The sequence below is a fragment of the Macrobrachium rosenbergii genome, chromosome 39, assembly GCF_040412425.1.
Source record: "Macrobrachium rosenbergii isolate ZJJX-2024 chromosome 39, ASM4041242v1, whole genome shotgun sequence".
Taxonomy (NCBI): Eukaryota; Metazoa; Arthropoda; class Malacostraca; order Decapoda; family Palaemonidae; genus Macrobrachium; species Macrobrachium rosenbergii.
In genome coordinates this window covers 2,923,971-2,940,000 of record NC_089779.1, presented here as the reverse complement: position 1 = coordinate 2,940,000, position 16,030 = coordinate 2,923,971, and the positions used below count along the sequence as shown (strand labels likewise).

Below are 16,030 nucleotides of genomic sequence, written 5' to 3'. Positions count from 1 at the left end.
AAGGACTCTCAGGGTTGTCTTCCTGGAGGGGGTCGCAGCAGCCGTTGCAACATGCATCCTTTCAACGTAGTTATTTTGCAGAAATATTTGGGTCTCATAGCTACTGCCTGTGGTCACACAGAAGCCCTCCCTATTTAGACAAAAATGCATCACTTTTTCCTTTCTCCATAACATGGCCCCTTTTGCTGAGTATTTATAGCATCCATTAATACAGCACTTCTTGGTTATTTCAGGAAGTCTTTTTTTTTTTCCTAATCGCCAAGAACAGAGGAAAGTTAAGTATATCTTAGTTTAACCAGACCACTGAGCTGATTAAGAGCTCTCCTAGGGCTGGCCCGAAGGATTAGATTTATTTCACGTGGCTAAGAACCAGTTGGTTACCTAGCAACGGGACCTACAGCTTATTCGTGGAATCCGAACCACATTATGGCGAGAAATGAATTTCTATCACCAGAAACAAATTCCTCTTATTCTTCATTGGCCGGTCGGAGATTCGAACTCGCGGCCAACAGAGTGATTTCTTACGTTGGAATGCTCAGGGTTGGACAGCCTGCTACAGGTTCTAAAACTAAGTCGTCAGTGTGAACCCTCAGCAGCCTCCTCTTGCAGCCAACGTATACAGCAGGTCCCACGATCACATCCTGGGCAAGTATACTTGTACACAACATCACAACATCCGAAGACAAAATGGGGCTGAGATGGTCCTGAAAGCGAAACATTGACCCGATCGTCAGTGGGTATTTTGGAACAGGTTTAAGGTCAATAGCGGGGAGAACTTTCTGAAATATATGTGGACATTTCCTCTTAAATATACTATCATGTATAAAAAGAAAAGTAGCATATATTTTCATTTTTGGTGCAGTAATAAAAAAGACAGTTCCAACTCTTAAATACCCAGTTATATACGCAAATGTTTGTAGCCTAATTTGATGTTTCACAGACGTGTTGTCATTGTTTTTTGAGATGTTTTCTTCCAGCCTCCTCACTTCCTCTGCTCGGGTGGGTTCTTGGGTGTAGTTGTATGTTGAATCTGTCTTCCTATTTATCTTTCATCTCAAACTTTTTGTTGACTTTCTGCGTTTTAGTTCTTTCAGTATAATTTATATGAATGTTTTTAAATGTAAAGTTAGACTATTATGGTGTCTAAAATTGTTGCAGCCTCGAAAGTGCGAATGGAAAGTATACGCGGCGGAACATCGGCCAATTAATTGTTTTATGTAACAGATGCCTTCTGTCCCTTCCCAACCCTTCGCTTCACCTTGTGAGCTGAAGAGCAACAGCTCCCTTCTCTTTAATATATATATATATATATATATATATATATATATATATATATATATATATATATATATATATATATATATAAATATATATATATAAATATATATATATATATATATATATATATATATATATATATATATATATAATATATACAGTATATATATGACTGTGAAATATTTTCAGTTAAAACAGAATTCCACCAACTATAAGGGAGCCCATAGAAACGCCAAAATGTGGAAAATAAAGGGTATATTTCAGAGACCAAACTCTCTCTCTCCTCAGGCAAATAGTGAATGAGAAAAAGTTACATAAAAGTGTCATTTACACCAAAAGGAACAATCTCCTGTTGGGAGGAGACAGTCGAGCATCTCCAGTGGTTAAGTGTGAGATGCAGAAGTTAGTGGAAGTGCATGAAGTTCTCTAGTCTGAATCCATCGGTCAGCTGTTATGTCACTCCAGTTGACAGTTCCTCTCTCATCTTCTCAATCGCTGGTTGGAGGAAGATTTTATCTGTGACATCTGAGTCCCAGGCGCCTCTTGAGAGATTCATAGCATTTCTTTGTTTAATCAAGGCTGATTCCACCATCTGGCTTTTGAACCGACAATTGCTTCTGTAAAGTACACGAGAAATATTCCAGTTTATTCCAAGAGTCTGTGTCAACGTCTTCATCTTGTCCAGGTGTGGGATTTTTATTTCATTGTTGGTGGTCTTTCTGGTCTTATGGGGGGGGGGACGGTAGAGAATAGTGTTTGCTTCGTGGATCGATTTTTCAATTAAATGGTCAGGGTACTTTAAAGATGACAGCTGCTTACGAGTTAGTTCAATTTCCTTTTCCAGGAGATCCGGGGAGCAAATCCGTCAGGCTCTTAATAATAAGATTTCTGCCTCAAATTCAAAGAAGCACATGTACCACTTCACAACATAAAACTTCTAAATTTAGATGTAGATTCCTTATTCACAAAAGTACCCGTACAGGACGTTCTGCAGCTTTTGAGGGAAAAATTAGGACCCTATTCAGATCATTTCCCACTAGCCCTAGGTAAAATAATGATGTTAGTTGAAATACGTGCATCAAATAACATATTTTCATTCGGAGAGTCGTTCTATACACACAAATTCGCTTTTCTGTAACTTTTTCTCATTCACTATTTGCCCGAGGGGGGAGAGAGTTTGGTCTCTGAAATATAGCCTTTATTTTCCACATTTTTGGCATTTCTATGAGCTCCTTATATTATATATATATATATATATATATATATATATATATATATATATATATATATATATATATATATATATATATATATATATATATATATAAACACTGACAAGGTGATTTGTTTATCAACATGTACCAAATGGAAAGTGAAACACCGGGTAGGCTATATAGCCTGACTGATTTCAATCTTTATGTCTAAGACATTTTCATAAATACATAGTAGTGGTAGAAATGTATATGAATGCTAGAGGGGCAGCCCGAATGAACACACAGAAGGTTGGAAATCAAACATTCGCACCTGACAGCTGTGGAGAAATGGTGGAGTGGTACTCTTAAATAAACCTGTTTATTGATGCGAGCAGGCTCAGACCTTTGCTATTGTCCGACGTCAACTACCTTTCTTGAAATCCATACATATTAAGTATTTCTTTTGAAAGAATGACTCCAATTCATGCATGCCTTGATCACCTGATACTTACATTCTCACAGAAGCTTTCTGGAGAACCTGAACTCATCATGTCTCTTTCCATGGTATGATTGGAATGAATGATCTTTTTGGACGCGCCCAATGAAAGTGTGGTTGTTTTCACTGGCATGAAAGAAAATTCCACTGTTCACCCTTGTATATCTCATAAATTTTTATTATTCCCTTTTATTCTCTTTCATAATGATTTTCCAGTTTGATCAGTATAAAAGTTGTCACAGGACTTCCATAGGATTTGATATACACATCCTTTTGTATTGTAGAGAGAGTTCTTTGTAATTATTTGATTCAACGTTTTCTTGTTCTTCCAAAGTTCCTTAGGCGCAGTGGCCCTGACTTTATACCTTGTAAGATCAAACACGAAATGTATGCTAAGTACAAAGTTTATTTACAACACTTCAACAACAACGTATCCCAGAGCGCAGTAATAACTTCATCCACGTAGAAGCAGCAGTAGTCAAGGATTGTCCTTTGAACAGCTCGGTTTAAACGAAACACAAATTTACTTTAAAGGAATATTAACAAACTAAATTGACTGTTATTAAACGCCTTGTCTTATATTGTAAGTCAGTTTGTTTTCCATGTATAGCCTATACTTGTTTGTCCCTTCCACGTCTGAATGAAGTGTCCTTTCCCTTGCAGGGGAAGGCGTGGCTCCACCTTCAGCAGAGACAGCAGGACAAGTGATGTCTTTTGGTAAGCTTGCCGTCGACATGCCTCTTGCCATAGTCCAGCATGGATACGCACACTTTCATTTTCCAGTGACACTGCTTGATTTTATTTTGAAATAATAATTTCCCCTCCCAAAGAATTCCCCTGAGGCACTGTTATGAGTGATTATCTGATCTGTAACTGATATAGGGAGGCCCCAATGCATTCCAAATAGATTTCGATCCGTAAAGATAAGCTGCACTCATTTCTCTCGGAATGATGCTGGGAAAAATAGCCTAGGTATATAATCAGTGGATTGATAGAAGGCCCTCAGAGTGGCGCTGTTGATGGTCTTGTTAATTTGCTGCTATGGATGACGCAGAATCAACCATGATTGAGACTTTGCCAGGCAGAGATGATGATGAGCTTGGGAAAACGGCTGTTGCAGAAGTAGGCGCTGCCATGACCTGTCCGGCTGCCCATTTGGACGCGTTGAGGCCGGCGGGAATCACTTTCTGCTCAAGTAACAGTCCCAGTGAATTTCCTTCAGGTTAGTGCCCGAGACTTTTTCCATCACATACAGGGGTGCTTTTATGCGTATGTGAAGTTTGATATATCTTAACAAACACGTGTTTTCCCCAACTATAATACATGTAGGAAGTACGAGAATAGAAAGTTTTTTCAAACTTTATTCTTCAGTTTTTTGTTGTAATGTACCACGATTAGGTAGCAGGATTATCATTATTATTATTTATTAAGCCCATCCATTGTTACAGAAGACATTTAAAGGCCAGTTTAGAATACCCTTAACTGTAAAGAGAAGACAAATAGTAAATTTCAGTGCAGACTGAATAGAGAAATGAACAAATAACCAATAAATATAATCTGTGGCACCTGAGCCTGCCGTTTTAAGGTAGGATGCAGCCTCTCTTGAATGGGTGGAGGTCCTCGGTTGTACATTTAAGGGAATGATTCGTGTCCTTTAGGTGGGAGGGTGACCTATTGTATTTCAGTACAATAATGGTACTGATAGCCTCAGCAGGTGGGTAGCTCACACTAGCCCTAAATTCAAGTGAAAGTTATCTGAACAAGTAACATATATGAAGATGGCCAAGCGAGACGTCTTTCTACAGTGATCTAAATCATGACTGTCAGTCTTTGGAAAAAGAAAAATACCACTTCAGCTACTGCAGTCCAGAATGGTAATGACCCCGAGGTTGTGAATGTCCAGAAAATCTGAAACTTATGACAGTGAAATAGTCGACAAACCCTGGCTGTCTGCCAGCATTAGGTTTCATACTGTATGAAGAGGTAAGCTAAAGAGTCAAAGATACCACTAAGCATCGTTGAATATATTAGAATAATTTTGTGCAAAGTGACATATGCATCGTTATTTTCAGTAGCTTTGAACCTCATATCCCACAGATCTTACTACCTAGATATAAGGGTGGACTCCCCGGGTGGGATTGGTGGAGAGCGATTCCTCTCAATTGTATGTGTACCCTGCCGCACAGTACTACTTTGCATGGTGACATTCGTGTCATAAGTAAGACGAGAATATGACAAGGTCACAAAACACGTTTGGGTCATGACTATTCACTGAGATCGCCATCAGTAACTGATAAGAAACTGTGAATGAGATCAAGTGCTTCACCTTTTAATACCTAAGTTATTAAGTATAAAAGTTTAAGTGGTTAATAAGTCAAAAGCAGCAATAAAATCGATTTTAAAAGCTCATAGGTCACAAGTATTTTATGGATTACAATACACAGTAGATGCTTGATTAATTAGTGTGGCTAAAGGCATTGGGAAGAACCTTGAGAGAATGTTTAGCTGGTGTTTGGTGCGTTTCCTAATTAGTAAAACTGTATATGTGTTAAATATGTCAGATATTCTGGAGAAGTGAGAACATCCCTGCCTAGCGACAAGACTTTGTGAGTGCGTTCGCCGGAAATGTCCAGGTTCCGGTAAATTAGTTCGTAGGTGTGTTTCTTCTGGGCGGAGTCCCAGGGTGTGAAGGGATTAGTTATCACACAAATGATCATTCGAAGATCAACATTGAATATTATTAGAAGTCTTCGGTGAAGACTCTGTGGTTCAAGGCCTGTCGATTAAGAATTGTGAACATTGCTGTTTGGAGGTAGGAAATATTTTAGGTTTCTCAAATTGTAGATTGTTCTTGTCATTTAACATATATCTCACTTGAATTTGACCATTGTGTGTACTTTATAAGCAACATGGGAGGAATTCCCATACCTTTATTTTTATGCATTTGTTTAACAAGGGTTTTATTTGATTTCTTCAGATGTTTCGCTGAGAAAGACGTTAAAGATATACCCATTGGGAATGTACTGGACTTTGACTTATTTTGACCTATTGTGGGAAAAGGGTTTAGGAACAATAATTAGTTAAATATGGTGGACTTTAACATGATTGATCATTTGGTGAGCATTAGTATTCCATTTTATTTCAACTCTTGTTTCTTGCAATCCAGTTATGTTAGATTTTTGTCAAATAAATTATTTTGGGTAACGCTTGTTTTGCTGTAGACCTGAGAGAGAGAGAGAGAGAGAGAGAGAGAGAGAGAGAGAGAGAGAGAGAGAGAGAGAGAGAGAGTGGAATGTACGTTACCAGTAGCCTTCTTGATGCGGTCACTATCAAGCTACCAATAGATGGGACTTCTCGACTTTTTAGCAAAAGGTAAGCAAAGAAATTTCCTCTCCACTGCATAACACACACACATATACAGTATATATATGTTATATATGTATATATATAAATATAAATCAGTATAAAAATATATAAATATACACACATATATATATGTATGTATATATATACATATATATATATATATATATATATATATATATATATATATATATATATATATATATATATATATATATATATATGTATGTATATTGTATATATATACTGTATATAAATGTACTGAAGCTGAATCAAGTTAACATCATGATAGTGTCCAATATCGTTTCTTTTTCGAATGCTGTTAGCCATGAATTTCAAAAGTAATTATATCAGTACAACTGACAGCTATTATTCAACAGACAGCGTGAGATTTGAGTCAGATGCATTTTAACAGTGCTTTAGGAATGTACCGTTTCAATGGCAAAATTATCACAGGTACCGAGAAACTCGCAGACAATGTCCTTAACTGAGATATAAGCATAATTATAGATTGAGACTAGGTCCAGTGCAGAACTAGAACGATGAGTGACCAAGAAAAGACTGAGAATAGACAGAATCCCAAAATCGACCTTTCATGTTGCAGCCAAGGCTATCCCTGCTTAGCCACGTAAAATAAGTCTTAATCCTTCGGGCCAGGCCTCTCTGGGAGAGCTGTTAATCAGCTCAGTGGTCTGGTAAAACTAAGGTATACTTAACTTATCCCTGCGCATATTAACGATGTCGGCAAAGGTAGACAATGACCGATGAAGTGCATTTCAACAAAGAATCAAGCAAATAGATTTAGTATTTGAGTTGTACGACAAGTCAAATGGTGTAAAACGCTAATGGTGAATTCCGTACCCAAAAATACCGATATTACAGTGTCACTTGACGACAGTCACCCCTCGCAAGATGAAGCGAGGCGCAAGAGGCGAGGAACTTGGTGTCATAGTCAAGGCAAGATTACCGGATTACTGCATCAGCCGAGGGGGGACAACAGGAATGATGAATTTTAACAGTAAAAAGCTTAGACACAGTGAAACGTAGAAGGAGAAAGGTCTTACTTAGGTAATATTTTTTCCAAAACTTACTCTCGGGTTAGCGTGCCTGATACACGCTCAAAAAAGTGTGGACTGATCAATGTACCCCGAAGCAAGGAAACCTGCCCTCGGTACTGATATAGCAAAAAGGATTGAATACATGGGTATGTGGTCATTACCAGTGACGGGGCGGCCAAATGTGGCGTGAAAAGTGCTCAGGCGCTAAACGCAGGAGCGAAAACATTTAATTCCATTTATGTGTTATATAAATGGAAGGAGAAATGATATGGGAAAACATATTGCCTTAGTTATGGAGTCACTCCTTCCACTGTAGTTGAGGACATAACATCAGAATACTCATTATAAGATTGTTTCATCTCCCTAAAGGTGTAAAAAAATATATTTGCTGCTTGGAAAGTTGTTGTTGACCCCAAGAAATTCAGACTTTCAGAACTTTCGGAAATCAAACAGTTGCCTTCAAGTGGACCTCAAGTGCAAGGCTTACAGCGTCAAGGACTTGGGTCTGTCTCTTGACAGCACAAGAGACCGTGTCACGCCCCTCCTGTCGCTAAGATGAGGAAGTTACGACGAGCAAGTCTTTCCGGGACTAATGCCGACGGTCGCATTGGTCGATACGAGGACAAGAAAGCTGAGGCTGTTAGGAGGAAATATCCTTCGTGCGTGGAGGTAGGGAAGGGGCTCAGGCAAAGGCCTCGCAGCCCGATCCCTTGTATGGAACCAGCGCCCGAAAACAGAAGGACGGATGGACGGGACTGTCTTCACACACTTTCTCCAAGGAACGAAGCCGTCAGCAGAAAACGAATTGGGACTTCGGATCAAATGGCTCCTTTCGTTTCAGAGAGAATCAGTGCTTCTGGAATATTCTGGTAGAAGCAGAGATTTGGCGATTCTCTTTCATAAAGTGACAGCACAAAGAAAGAAAGAAGGAATTAATGCGGAGAATAAATTTGCCTTTCCTCTACGAAGTGCAAAGGAACGACTTCCTCCTCGTCCCAGAAAAGCAGAATTTGATCAGCTGATTCGACCATCTAAGTCACTGTGCATCATGAAAGGATAGACGTTAGTGTCATTCACGCATCTTGTTTAATAACCTTGAAGTGATTCCATCGTTTGAAATCTTGCCATTTGCAGTCATGGGAAACACATGAATCCTCTAATATGCGAGGTCTTCCAAATTTACTTTTAATTTCAAAGGCTGCAGAAAGAACCAGACCAGAACTCCACGAACTGTCAAAATTAGGCATCGTCAGAAAGCGGATATCGCGTAATTGGCAGCGAGATGGTGCACAGGCGGTCGTCGCAGGTGTTCAAGTCTGGTATCCATGTTGATGTCAGGTAGCGTCGTCTGTTTCCATGGCAACTGATGAGTCACACTGGCTTCCTTGCCTCTCCAGCGTGGTTTCAGCCGTCTCTCTTTTTCGTCACACTCATCCGTCCCTTAGCCTCGTTTCGTCGTCCGGAGAAACTGATATAATACTAACTATACACACACACACTATATGAAGATAAAAGGCCCATAAAACAATGTTTGAACGTTGCAGCCATATGGTTCGGGCACTTCCTTCTGTGCCCCTGTTCACTGGTAAAATATGGGCAGGTGACGTGGTACAGGAGTATATATATATATATACAAAGCATATGTAGGTGTAAAATACATTCATGTATACATATAAACATACATACGGTACATACACTACACACACAGACACACATTTATATATGTATGTATGTATGTATATATATATGGATGTAATGAACACATGGTTACGTGTTTCACAGAAATAAGTACGTATGTACACGTATATATTATACACACGCACACACACACGTATATATATGTATATATACATATATAAATATATATATATAATATATATATATATATGTATATATATATATATATATATATATATATATACATATACATATATATAACACACACCATGCAAGTTTTGAGTCAAGTAACTGAATAATGATTTCTCTCTGGTCAAGCTTTCTAATATCATTCATGCATTCCTTTACCAACATCTACACGGCGGAACATTAGACCCTTCTCACTAAATTGGGAATATATTCAGGGAACAAAAAAACAATATCATTCACTGCCCCATTACATTTCCTGTAATGGCTGAATCTCACGAGAAGACTCAGTCGGAAAGTAGTTGTCCATGTTGATATTTTTTACTTTCAGCTTACGTCATCATTCACGTCAGTTAAAATTTTTCTATATTTCTGGATTTGCAGTCTCTTACGAATGCGCTCTTTTGCAGCTTGCCAGTGATTGAGGCCTTGCTTCGCTGAAAGCGTTGGTAGAAGAAGGGAGAGGTTCGGTGAGAGAGGAGAGAAGAATAAGTGAGAAGAATAGCTCGGGTGTCGTAACCCCACCCCCTCGATAACGGTTACAAAGCAGTTGGATTAAAAGGTTTGAAATCAGTTTGCATAGATACAGAGCAGTTTGACCAATATAACTTTATAGGGATGTTAAGCTGTTCAGTCAAGATAACTTTGCAGTGAAGCAAAGCGGTTCAGTCAAGATAACTTTGCAGTGCAGCAAATCACTTCAATTAAGATAACTATGCATATCTGCAAATTAATTCAATCAAGATAACATGCAGTGATGCAAAACAGCACGATCAAGATAACATGCAGTGATGCAAAGCAGTTCGACCAAGATAACTTTGCAGTGATGCAGAGCAATTCAGTCAAGATAACATGCAGTGATGCAAAGCACTTCGATGAAGATAACTTAGCAGTGATGCAAAACAGTTCAGTCAAGATAACATGCGGTGATGCAAAGTAGTTCGATCGAGATAACTTTGCATAGATGCAAAGTAGTTCGAGCAAGATAACTTTGCATTGATGCAAAGTAGTTGGATCGAGATAATATGCATAGAAGAAAGTGGTTCGATCACGATAACTTCGTATAGATGCAAAGTAGTTCGATCAAGATAACTTTGCATAGATGCAAAGTAGTTTGAGCAAGATAACTTTGCATAGATGCAAAGTAGTTCGATCAAGATAACTTTGCATAGATGCAAAGTAGTTCGAGCAAGATAACTTTGTATAGATGCAAAGTAGTTCGAGCAAGATAACTTTGCATAGATGCAAAGTAGTTCGATCAAGATAACTTTGCATAGATGCAAAGTAGTTCGAGCAAGATAACTTTGTATAGATGCAAAGTAGTTCGATCAAGATAACTTTGCATAGATGCAAAGTAGTTCGATCAAGATAACTTTGTATAGATGCAAAGTAGTTCGATCAAGATAACTTTGCATAGATGCAAAGTAGTTCGAGCAAGATAACTTTGTATAGATGCAAAGTAGTTCGAACGAGATAACTTTGCATAAATGCAAAGTAGTTTGATCAAGATAACTTAACAGTTAGGCAAAGCAATTCAATCAAGATAACATGAAGTAATGCAAAGGAGCTCGATCAAGATAACAGTCAGTGATGCAAAACAGTTCAATCAAGACAGCTTTGCATAGCTGCAAAGTAGTTCGGTCAAGATAACTTAGCAGTGATGCAAAGCAGTTCGATCAAGATAACTTAGCAGTGATGCAAAGTAGTTCGATCAAGATAACTTAGCAGTGATGCAAAGCAGTTCGATCAAGATAACTTAGCAGTGATGCAAAGCAGTTCGATCAAGATAACTTAGCAGTGATGCAAAAGCAGTTCGATCAAGATAACTTAGCAGTGATGCAAAGCAGTTCGATCAAGATAACTTTGCAGTGATGCAAAAGCAGTTCGATCAAGATAACTTAGCAGTGATGCAAAGCAGTTCGATCAAGATAACTTAGCAGTGATGCAAAGCAGTTCGATCAAGATAACTTAGCAGTGATGCAAAGCAGTTCGATCAAGATAACTTAGCAGTGATGCAAAGCAGTTCGATCAAGATAACTTAGCAGTGATGCAAAGCAGTTCGATCAAGATAACTTTGCAGTGATGCAAAACGGAGACAGTAGAAGGTAAATTAATTGGACGACTGGTGGAATGATCAGAGTGTCACCTCTTTCTAAGAAGAGAAAAAGATGCAATATATAGAAGTGACACGAAAAAAAGGCGTCAAAGCACAGGAAGCAGTTTGTCAATCACGTCCGATTGTGGTCCAGGTTAGGTATTTAACGATGCAGGTGCCCTACTCATCCGGGTATTGTTCAGAGTCAGCGTTACTCAGCTATGATGAGCATGAACCATTATTGACCAGCACCAAACACATGTTACCTTCCTCCTCTAATCATGCTCGTTCTCTAGGGGTCCCTCTCTTACTGTGCGTGGGCGTGAGAGACACAGGAAAGGAAGGTGAGAGAGATGTTGTAGTGAATATGTTTATAAATTTATTTGGTGAAAGAATACGTAGTTTGAGGTAATTCCCTCTCCTCTGGGCCTTCGATACACAAACCGAACAATTGGCAGCGTGTGTGATGATGACAATACTGGACGAGGAACTGGTTGCTCATTTGCACAGTCAGCGTCCATGTTGAAATGTCCTTCGATGGGATATTGGCAATGGCCATTAAAATCCGGGAAAACCATGTTTTGATTTCTTGCTGTGAGCCGACGAGGTGGCTCCCCGTAAGTCAGACTTAGGTTTCAGCGACATCTACCCTTTGACGCCTTTCAAAAACCCCTAAGAGTTTCCAGAAATGACCTCTTCTTCTTCTTCTTCTTCTTCTTCTTCTTCTTCTTCTTCTGCAGTTGCCCTTGGAGAGTTAGAAGTTATAAAGACATCAGGACTTTACGGGGCGAAGTTCCAGTATAAAAGTAAGTCTCTGGAGACACCTGTGCTGAGGAGGACGTCGTTTCGCAACTGTCGCAAACAGATACGGCTTTGTGCAAGTGCACACGAATTCAAGAACGATCCTGGAATGATTTGCTCCTCCGTGTGTTGATGGCGTGCCCAGTCATCACGGATTTTTGACAGCGATCTATGTAAGTGTGACCTCATATCGAGCATCTGAGGTACACCATTTATTTATTCACTCGGTGCATGCCCTCTGTTTTAAATGAAGGTTAAGAGGGTCGTTAGCTACAGTTGTCATTTATGCGTGCACGTGATTTGCTATAAGTAGGTGTCCTTATTGATTATCCATCAGTTGTTTTGTCGGATTTCAAAACGCTCTCTCTCTCTCTCTCTCTCTCTCTCTCTCTCTCTCTCTCTCTCTCTCTCTCTCTCTCTCTCTCTCTCTCTCATAGGAGTATGTTTGTAGGTGAAGACTGTGTTTGGCCTCCCAGAGGTGGGTGACCTATGATATTTTAAGAATTCAAGAATGTTCGATATACATCATTACTATTTTATCCTGATAATGAATTATATAGATGATCGAAATTACCGTTTACAATTTAGTTTTAAAATATAAAGAATTCATGTCCTGGCTCGGTCTGTAGGTAATAAATACCACTTTCAAGCAAGTATTTATTTATTTAGCTGTGTGTATTCCTGGATGCTTGGGTACCTCCTGGTTATCGTGTTTTGAGGCAAATTGGCAAGTTGAAAGGTTGTGTTGTTTCGCTAAGGGGATCTTCCCCCAGCATTTCAGTCAGAAGCATTTTTCCTCTTTAGAACTGATACGTCCACCTCATCTATCAAATATGGGCGGCTTCTACGTTTTGTAGCGCAGCTGTACACGTTCAGCTGCTTTCCTCCCGCCGACAGATCTCCCCTGAGTCTTAATGCAAATAGCAAATGCAATTGGTTCATTGTTCAGTAAAGTTACTGATGGAATGCGAGGTCGCACTCTCCTGCAACTACGGTGAGCAGTAAGCACACTATTAAAAAACCATGAAATCCCATATGACTTCTACAAACGCGACTTAGCCACTAATTACATCGAATAATGAGGTAGTGAATGAAACGTTTGGAAAAATGAGCCAGCTGCTCCACGAAGTAGCAAGAGAATGCAACCAGACATTCCATTAGTAGTTTTATGCCAGCGTCACACATTGGCGATTCAAGGCTGCGACCGTCGTAATTTGCTCATTAGACACGGTGACGCTCTAGGTACGACCAAATCGACACCAATCGGCATGATTCGTAACCGCGTCGCCGAGTTTGGCGATGTCCGCCAAGTGATGGCGTCTAAGCAAGGCTGCACAGCACCTACGCGGTCGAGTCACGACGACTGCCAAAAGTCGCCATGTCTTGCCGCAGGACGTAACCGTGTCGTAATGTCATCACGAGTGATGAGACGGCGTCGGGATTTGATAACGTCAGACATGGCCACTTGAGCAGTTTACAGAATTAAGAGCTCGCAGTAGTCTTTAGTTTCAAATAAAACTATTTTTTTTATATAATTGAGTGGCTAAGATTTGGAAGATGACGTACTGCTTTTAGAGAATGACTGATTAATATCATCTATGTATTCTTGGCATCTCTGCTTGTGCGTTTCAGTGTAGCACAAGTCAAACTGTCACAATTTTGACGATTTCAGTCAGTATTATCGTCGGTGACGGCAGCCGTAAAGATGGAGGCTGAAGAAGGTTATGATTCGAATCGCTGGAGTGTCAGTGTTGGGGAGATATTCATCTCCAACGGGTCTGAACAGATCTTGATGAAACTTGACAGAGATAGACCTATTCATGAGTGATCATCACGGCCTGAGTGACGTTTGGGAGATATTGACGCTAAGGTAACCGCACTGTTGTGGTGAGAACCATCTCACCCACTGCAAATGGGCAGAATTTTGGGAAAGGTTAATTGTACCCAGATCCATACTTGTGGTATGCTGTTCATATTAATAAATGATAATGTCCATTCCGTAATCATCATGTAGACTAAGCTAGAGGTCAAGTATTGTCATATATATATATATATATATATATATATATATATATATATATATATATATATATATATATATATATATATATATATATATATGAGCAGAAGCTAAGGAGACTGACTGAACTCCAGCATCCGAGGCTAAACATTTCGGCCACACAAGGCGCCTGAGAAACCCCGTTCAAAGTCACATTTCATTCAGGGCCTCTTGGTGCCGAAGGCTGTTGCAGGGCTCGTCATAGGTGTCTGCTGAGAGCTCTGCTCTTTTTCACATTCAATTAAATCAAATTTTAGGATGGAATGAGAATAATAACACTGAAAATTGTGATGATGTTAATAAGGATAAGGATAATCAGATGATCAGAAGTTCCTGTTCTTGACATTGCACAATTGGGGCTCTGATGCCAAGTCTCGGCGGCTGATTCATGACATAATTACAGGGCGGAATATTGATGGCCGTCATATCCACAATGAATTTGACTTTATGAAAAGGCTGTCACCCGTGTGTCTTTGTTGAGGAAGACTAGCCGTTGAGACATTGTCATGAAATGGGCAGAGAGTTTTACGCCAATAGATGCAGAATGCTGAATATGCCATCCGTTTTATTTCTTTTTCTAAGGTCGTTAAGGTCGTTAAGTCCGCATACAACTTTTGACGTAATGCTGTTCGGAGTGACTGCTTGGGCCTAAATAGTAAAACCCGAAAAATGTAAAAACAAACTAGTTCTGAGACGGCAGACCTCCCCCAAGGCAACCCAAACACCTTTTCTCAAGAAAGGTCCTTCGTCCAAATACATATCTCTCATAAAATCTATTCCCTTGTGGCCACTATCATTTGGCCAGATTTTCCTAATAGCCCTCCTACAACCTTTGACGTAATGCTGCTCTTGAATAGACACACCGAACCAACTCGCAATGGTGTCTGGTGTTGAGCAAAACTCACGAAAGAGGAAGGGGCAAAGTGTGCATTTAGCCAGCGAGAGAGAGTTAAGCAGTAACTGGTCAGAAGGAAACCAGTGAGTGAGTGAGTGAGTAGGAGGGGGTTGTGGGTGTCGGGGGCTGGGGAGCCTGGTCAGTCAGTCCCAATGCACCCTCAGCCTCCTTCCCTTCGGGAGAATGAGTCAGTTGGGCCACCATGCGAGGCCTTCTCTTGACACACTGCCTTCACCGTCTGCCCATTTGATTTTTGCTTCCGATGTGCCCAGAAAGTAAATCTTGCATCTCTTCTTAAAGAGACGAGAATTACCGTGTTCTAATTCGCTTTCTTCTGAGAAAATTGGGGATTTTCTGAAAGGTTATTCTTGCCTTGCTCTTCTTTCCGTAGATTAAACAGGATATCCTCGGTCATTTACCAAGAAATCACCTTTGTTGGGCTCACTGTATTTGTTGAGTTGATCTGTTATCTGCCACCGTCTCTGTGGCAAATGTTCAACTTGCTCTTGCGACATTCCACGACTGCTGACCGCCGGACAACACCCACCTACTCCTCTTCAGTCCTTACTGGATGCTTGGACTGGCTCCAAGGCAACTTGCATATTCATTTTCTCGTATTAAGGCGCGTTCCCGCCGGCCGCTTTCGTATTTGATTACGCGCGAGGGGGAATTTTCCATCAAGGCCTCTCTCCGTATGGCGAGGTTTCGTGCCGAGAACTCATAACTTCATTCACCCGTTGGGGATGAGTGACCAGCTGGTGTCACGGCGCACCGCTTGAGGTTGTCCTTATGCGGACACTCCATAACAACATGTTCTCCCGACTTGTTTACTTGCCAGGTTGAACTTTGGCTCTGGCTTCCAAGATAAACATCATTTAGCCTCCTCCCCTTCCCCCTCCCCCTTTTTTTTGGTCCTGCTTCAAGGTGAA

General features: G+C 40.1%; 1 protein-coding gene across 19 annotated transcripts in view; it reads left to right on the top strand.

The window, feature by feature from the left end:
• LOC136825652 (serine-rich adhesin for platelets-like) overlaps positions 1-16,030 on the top strand; it is a 91,753-nt gene that overhangs the window by 25,288 nt on the left and 50,435 nt on the right. For 6 of the 19 annotated variants that reach the window (XM_067082312.1, XM_067082323.1, XM_067082311.1 and 3 more), the window contains exons 3-4: positions 3,631-3,684; positions 4,049-4,189. In XM_067082312.1, the coding sequence (XP_066938413.1) occupies positions 3,675-3,684; positions 4,049-4,189 (151 nt within the window). In that variant the 5' untranslated portion in view covers positions 3,631-3,674. Of the gene's footprint in view, positions 1-3,630; positions 4,190-16,030 lie in introns of those variants that run through there. The other 13 variants (XM_067082316.1, XM_067082328.1, XM_067082313.1 and 10 more) reach the window with 5 other exon arrangements.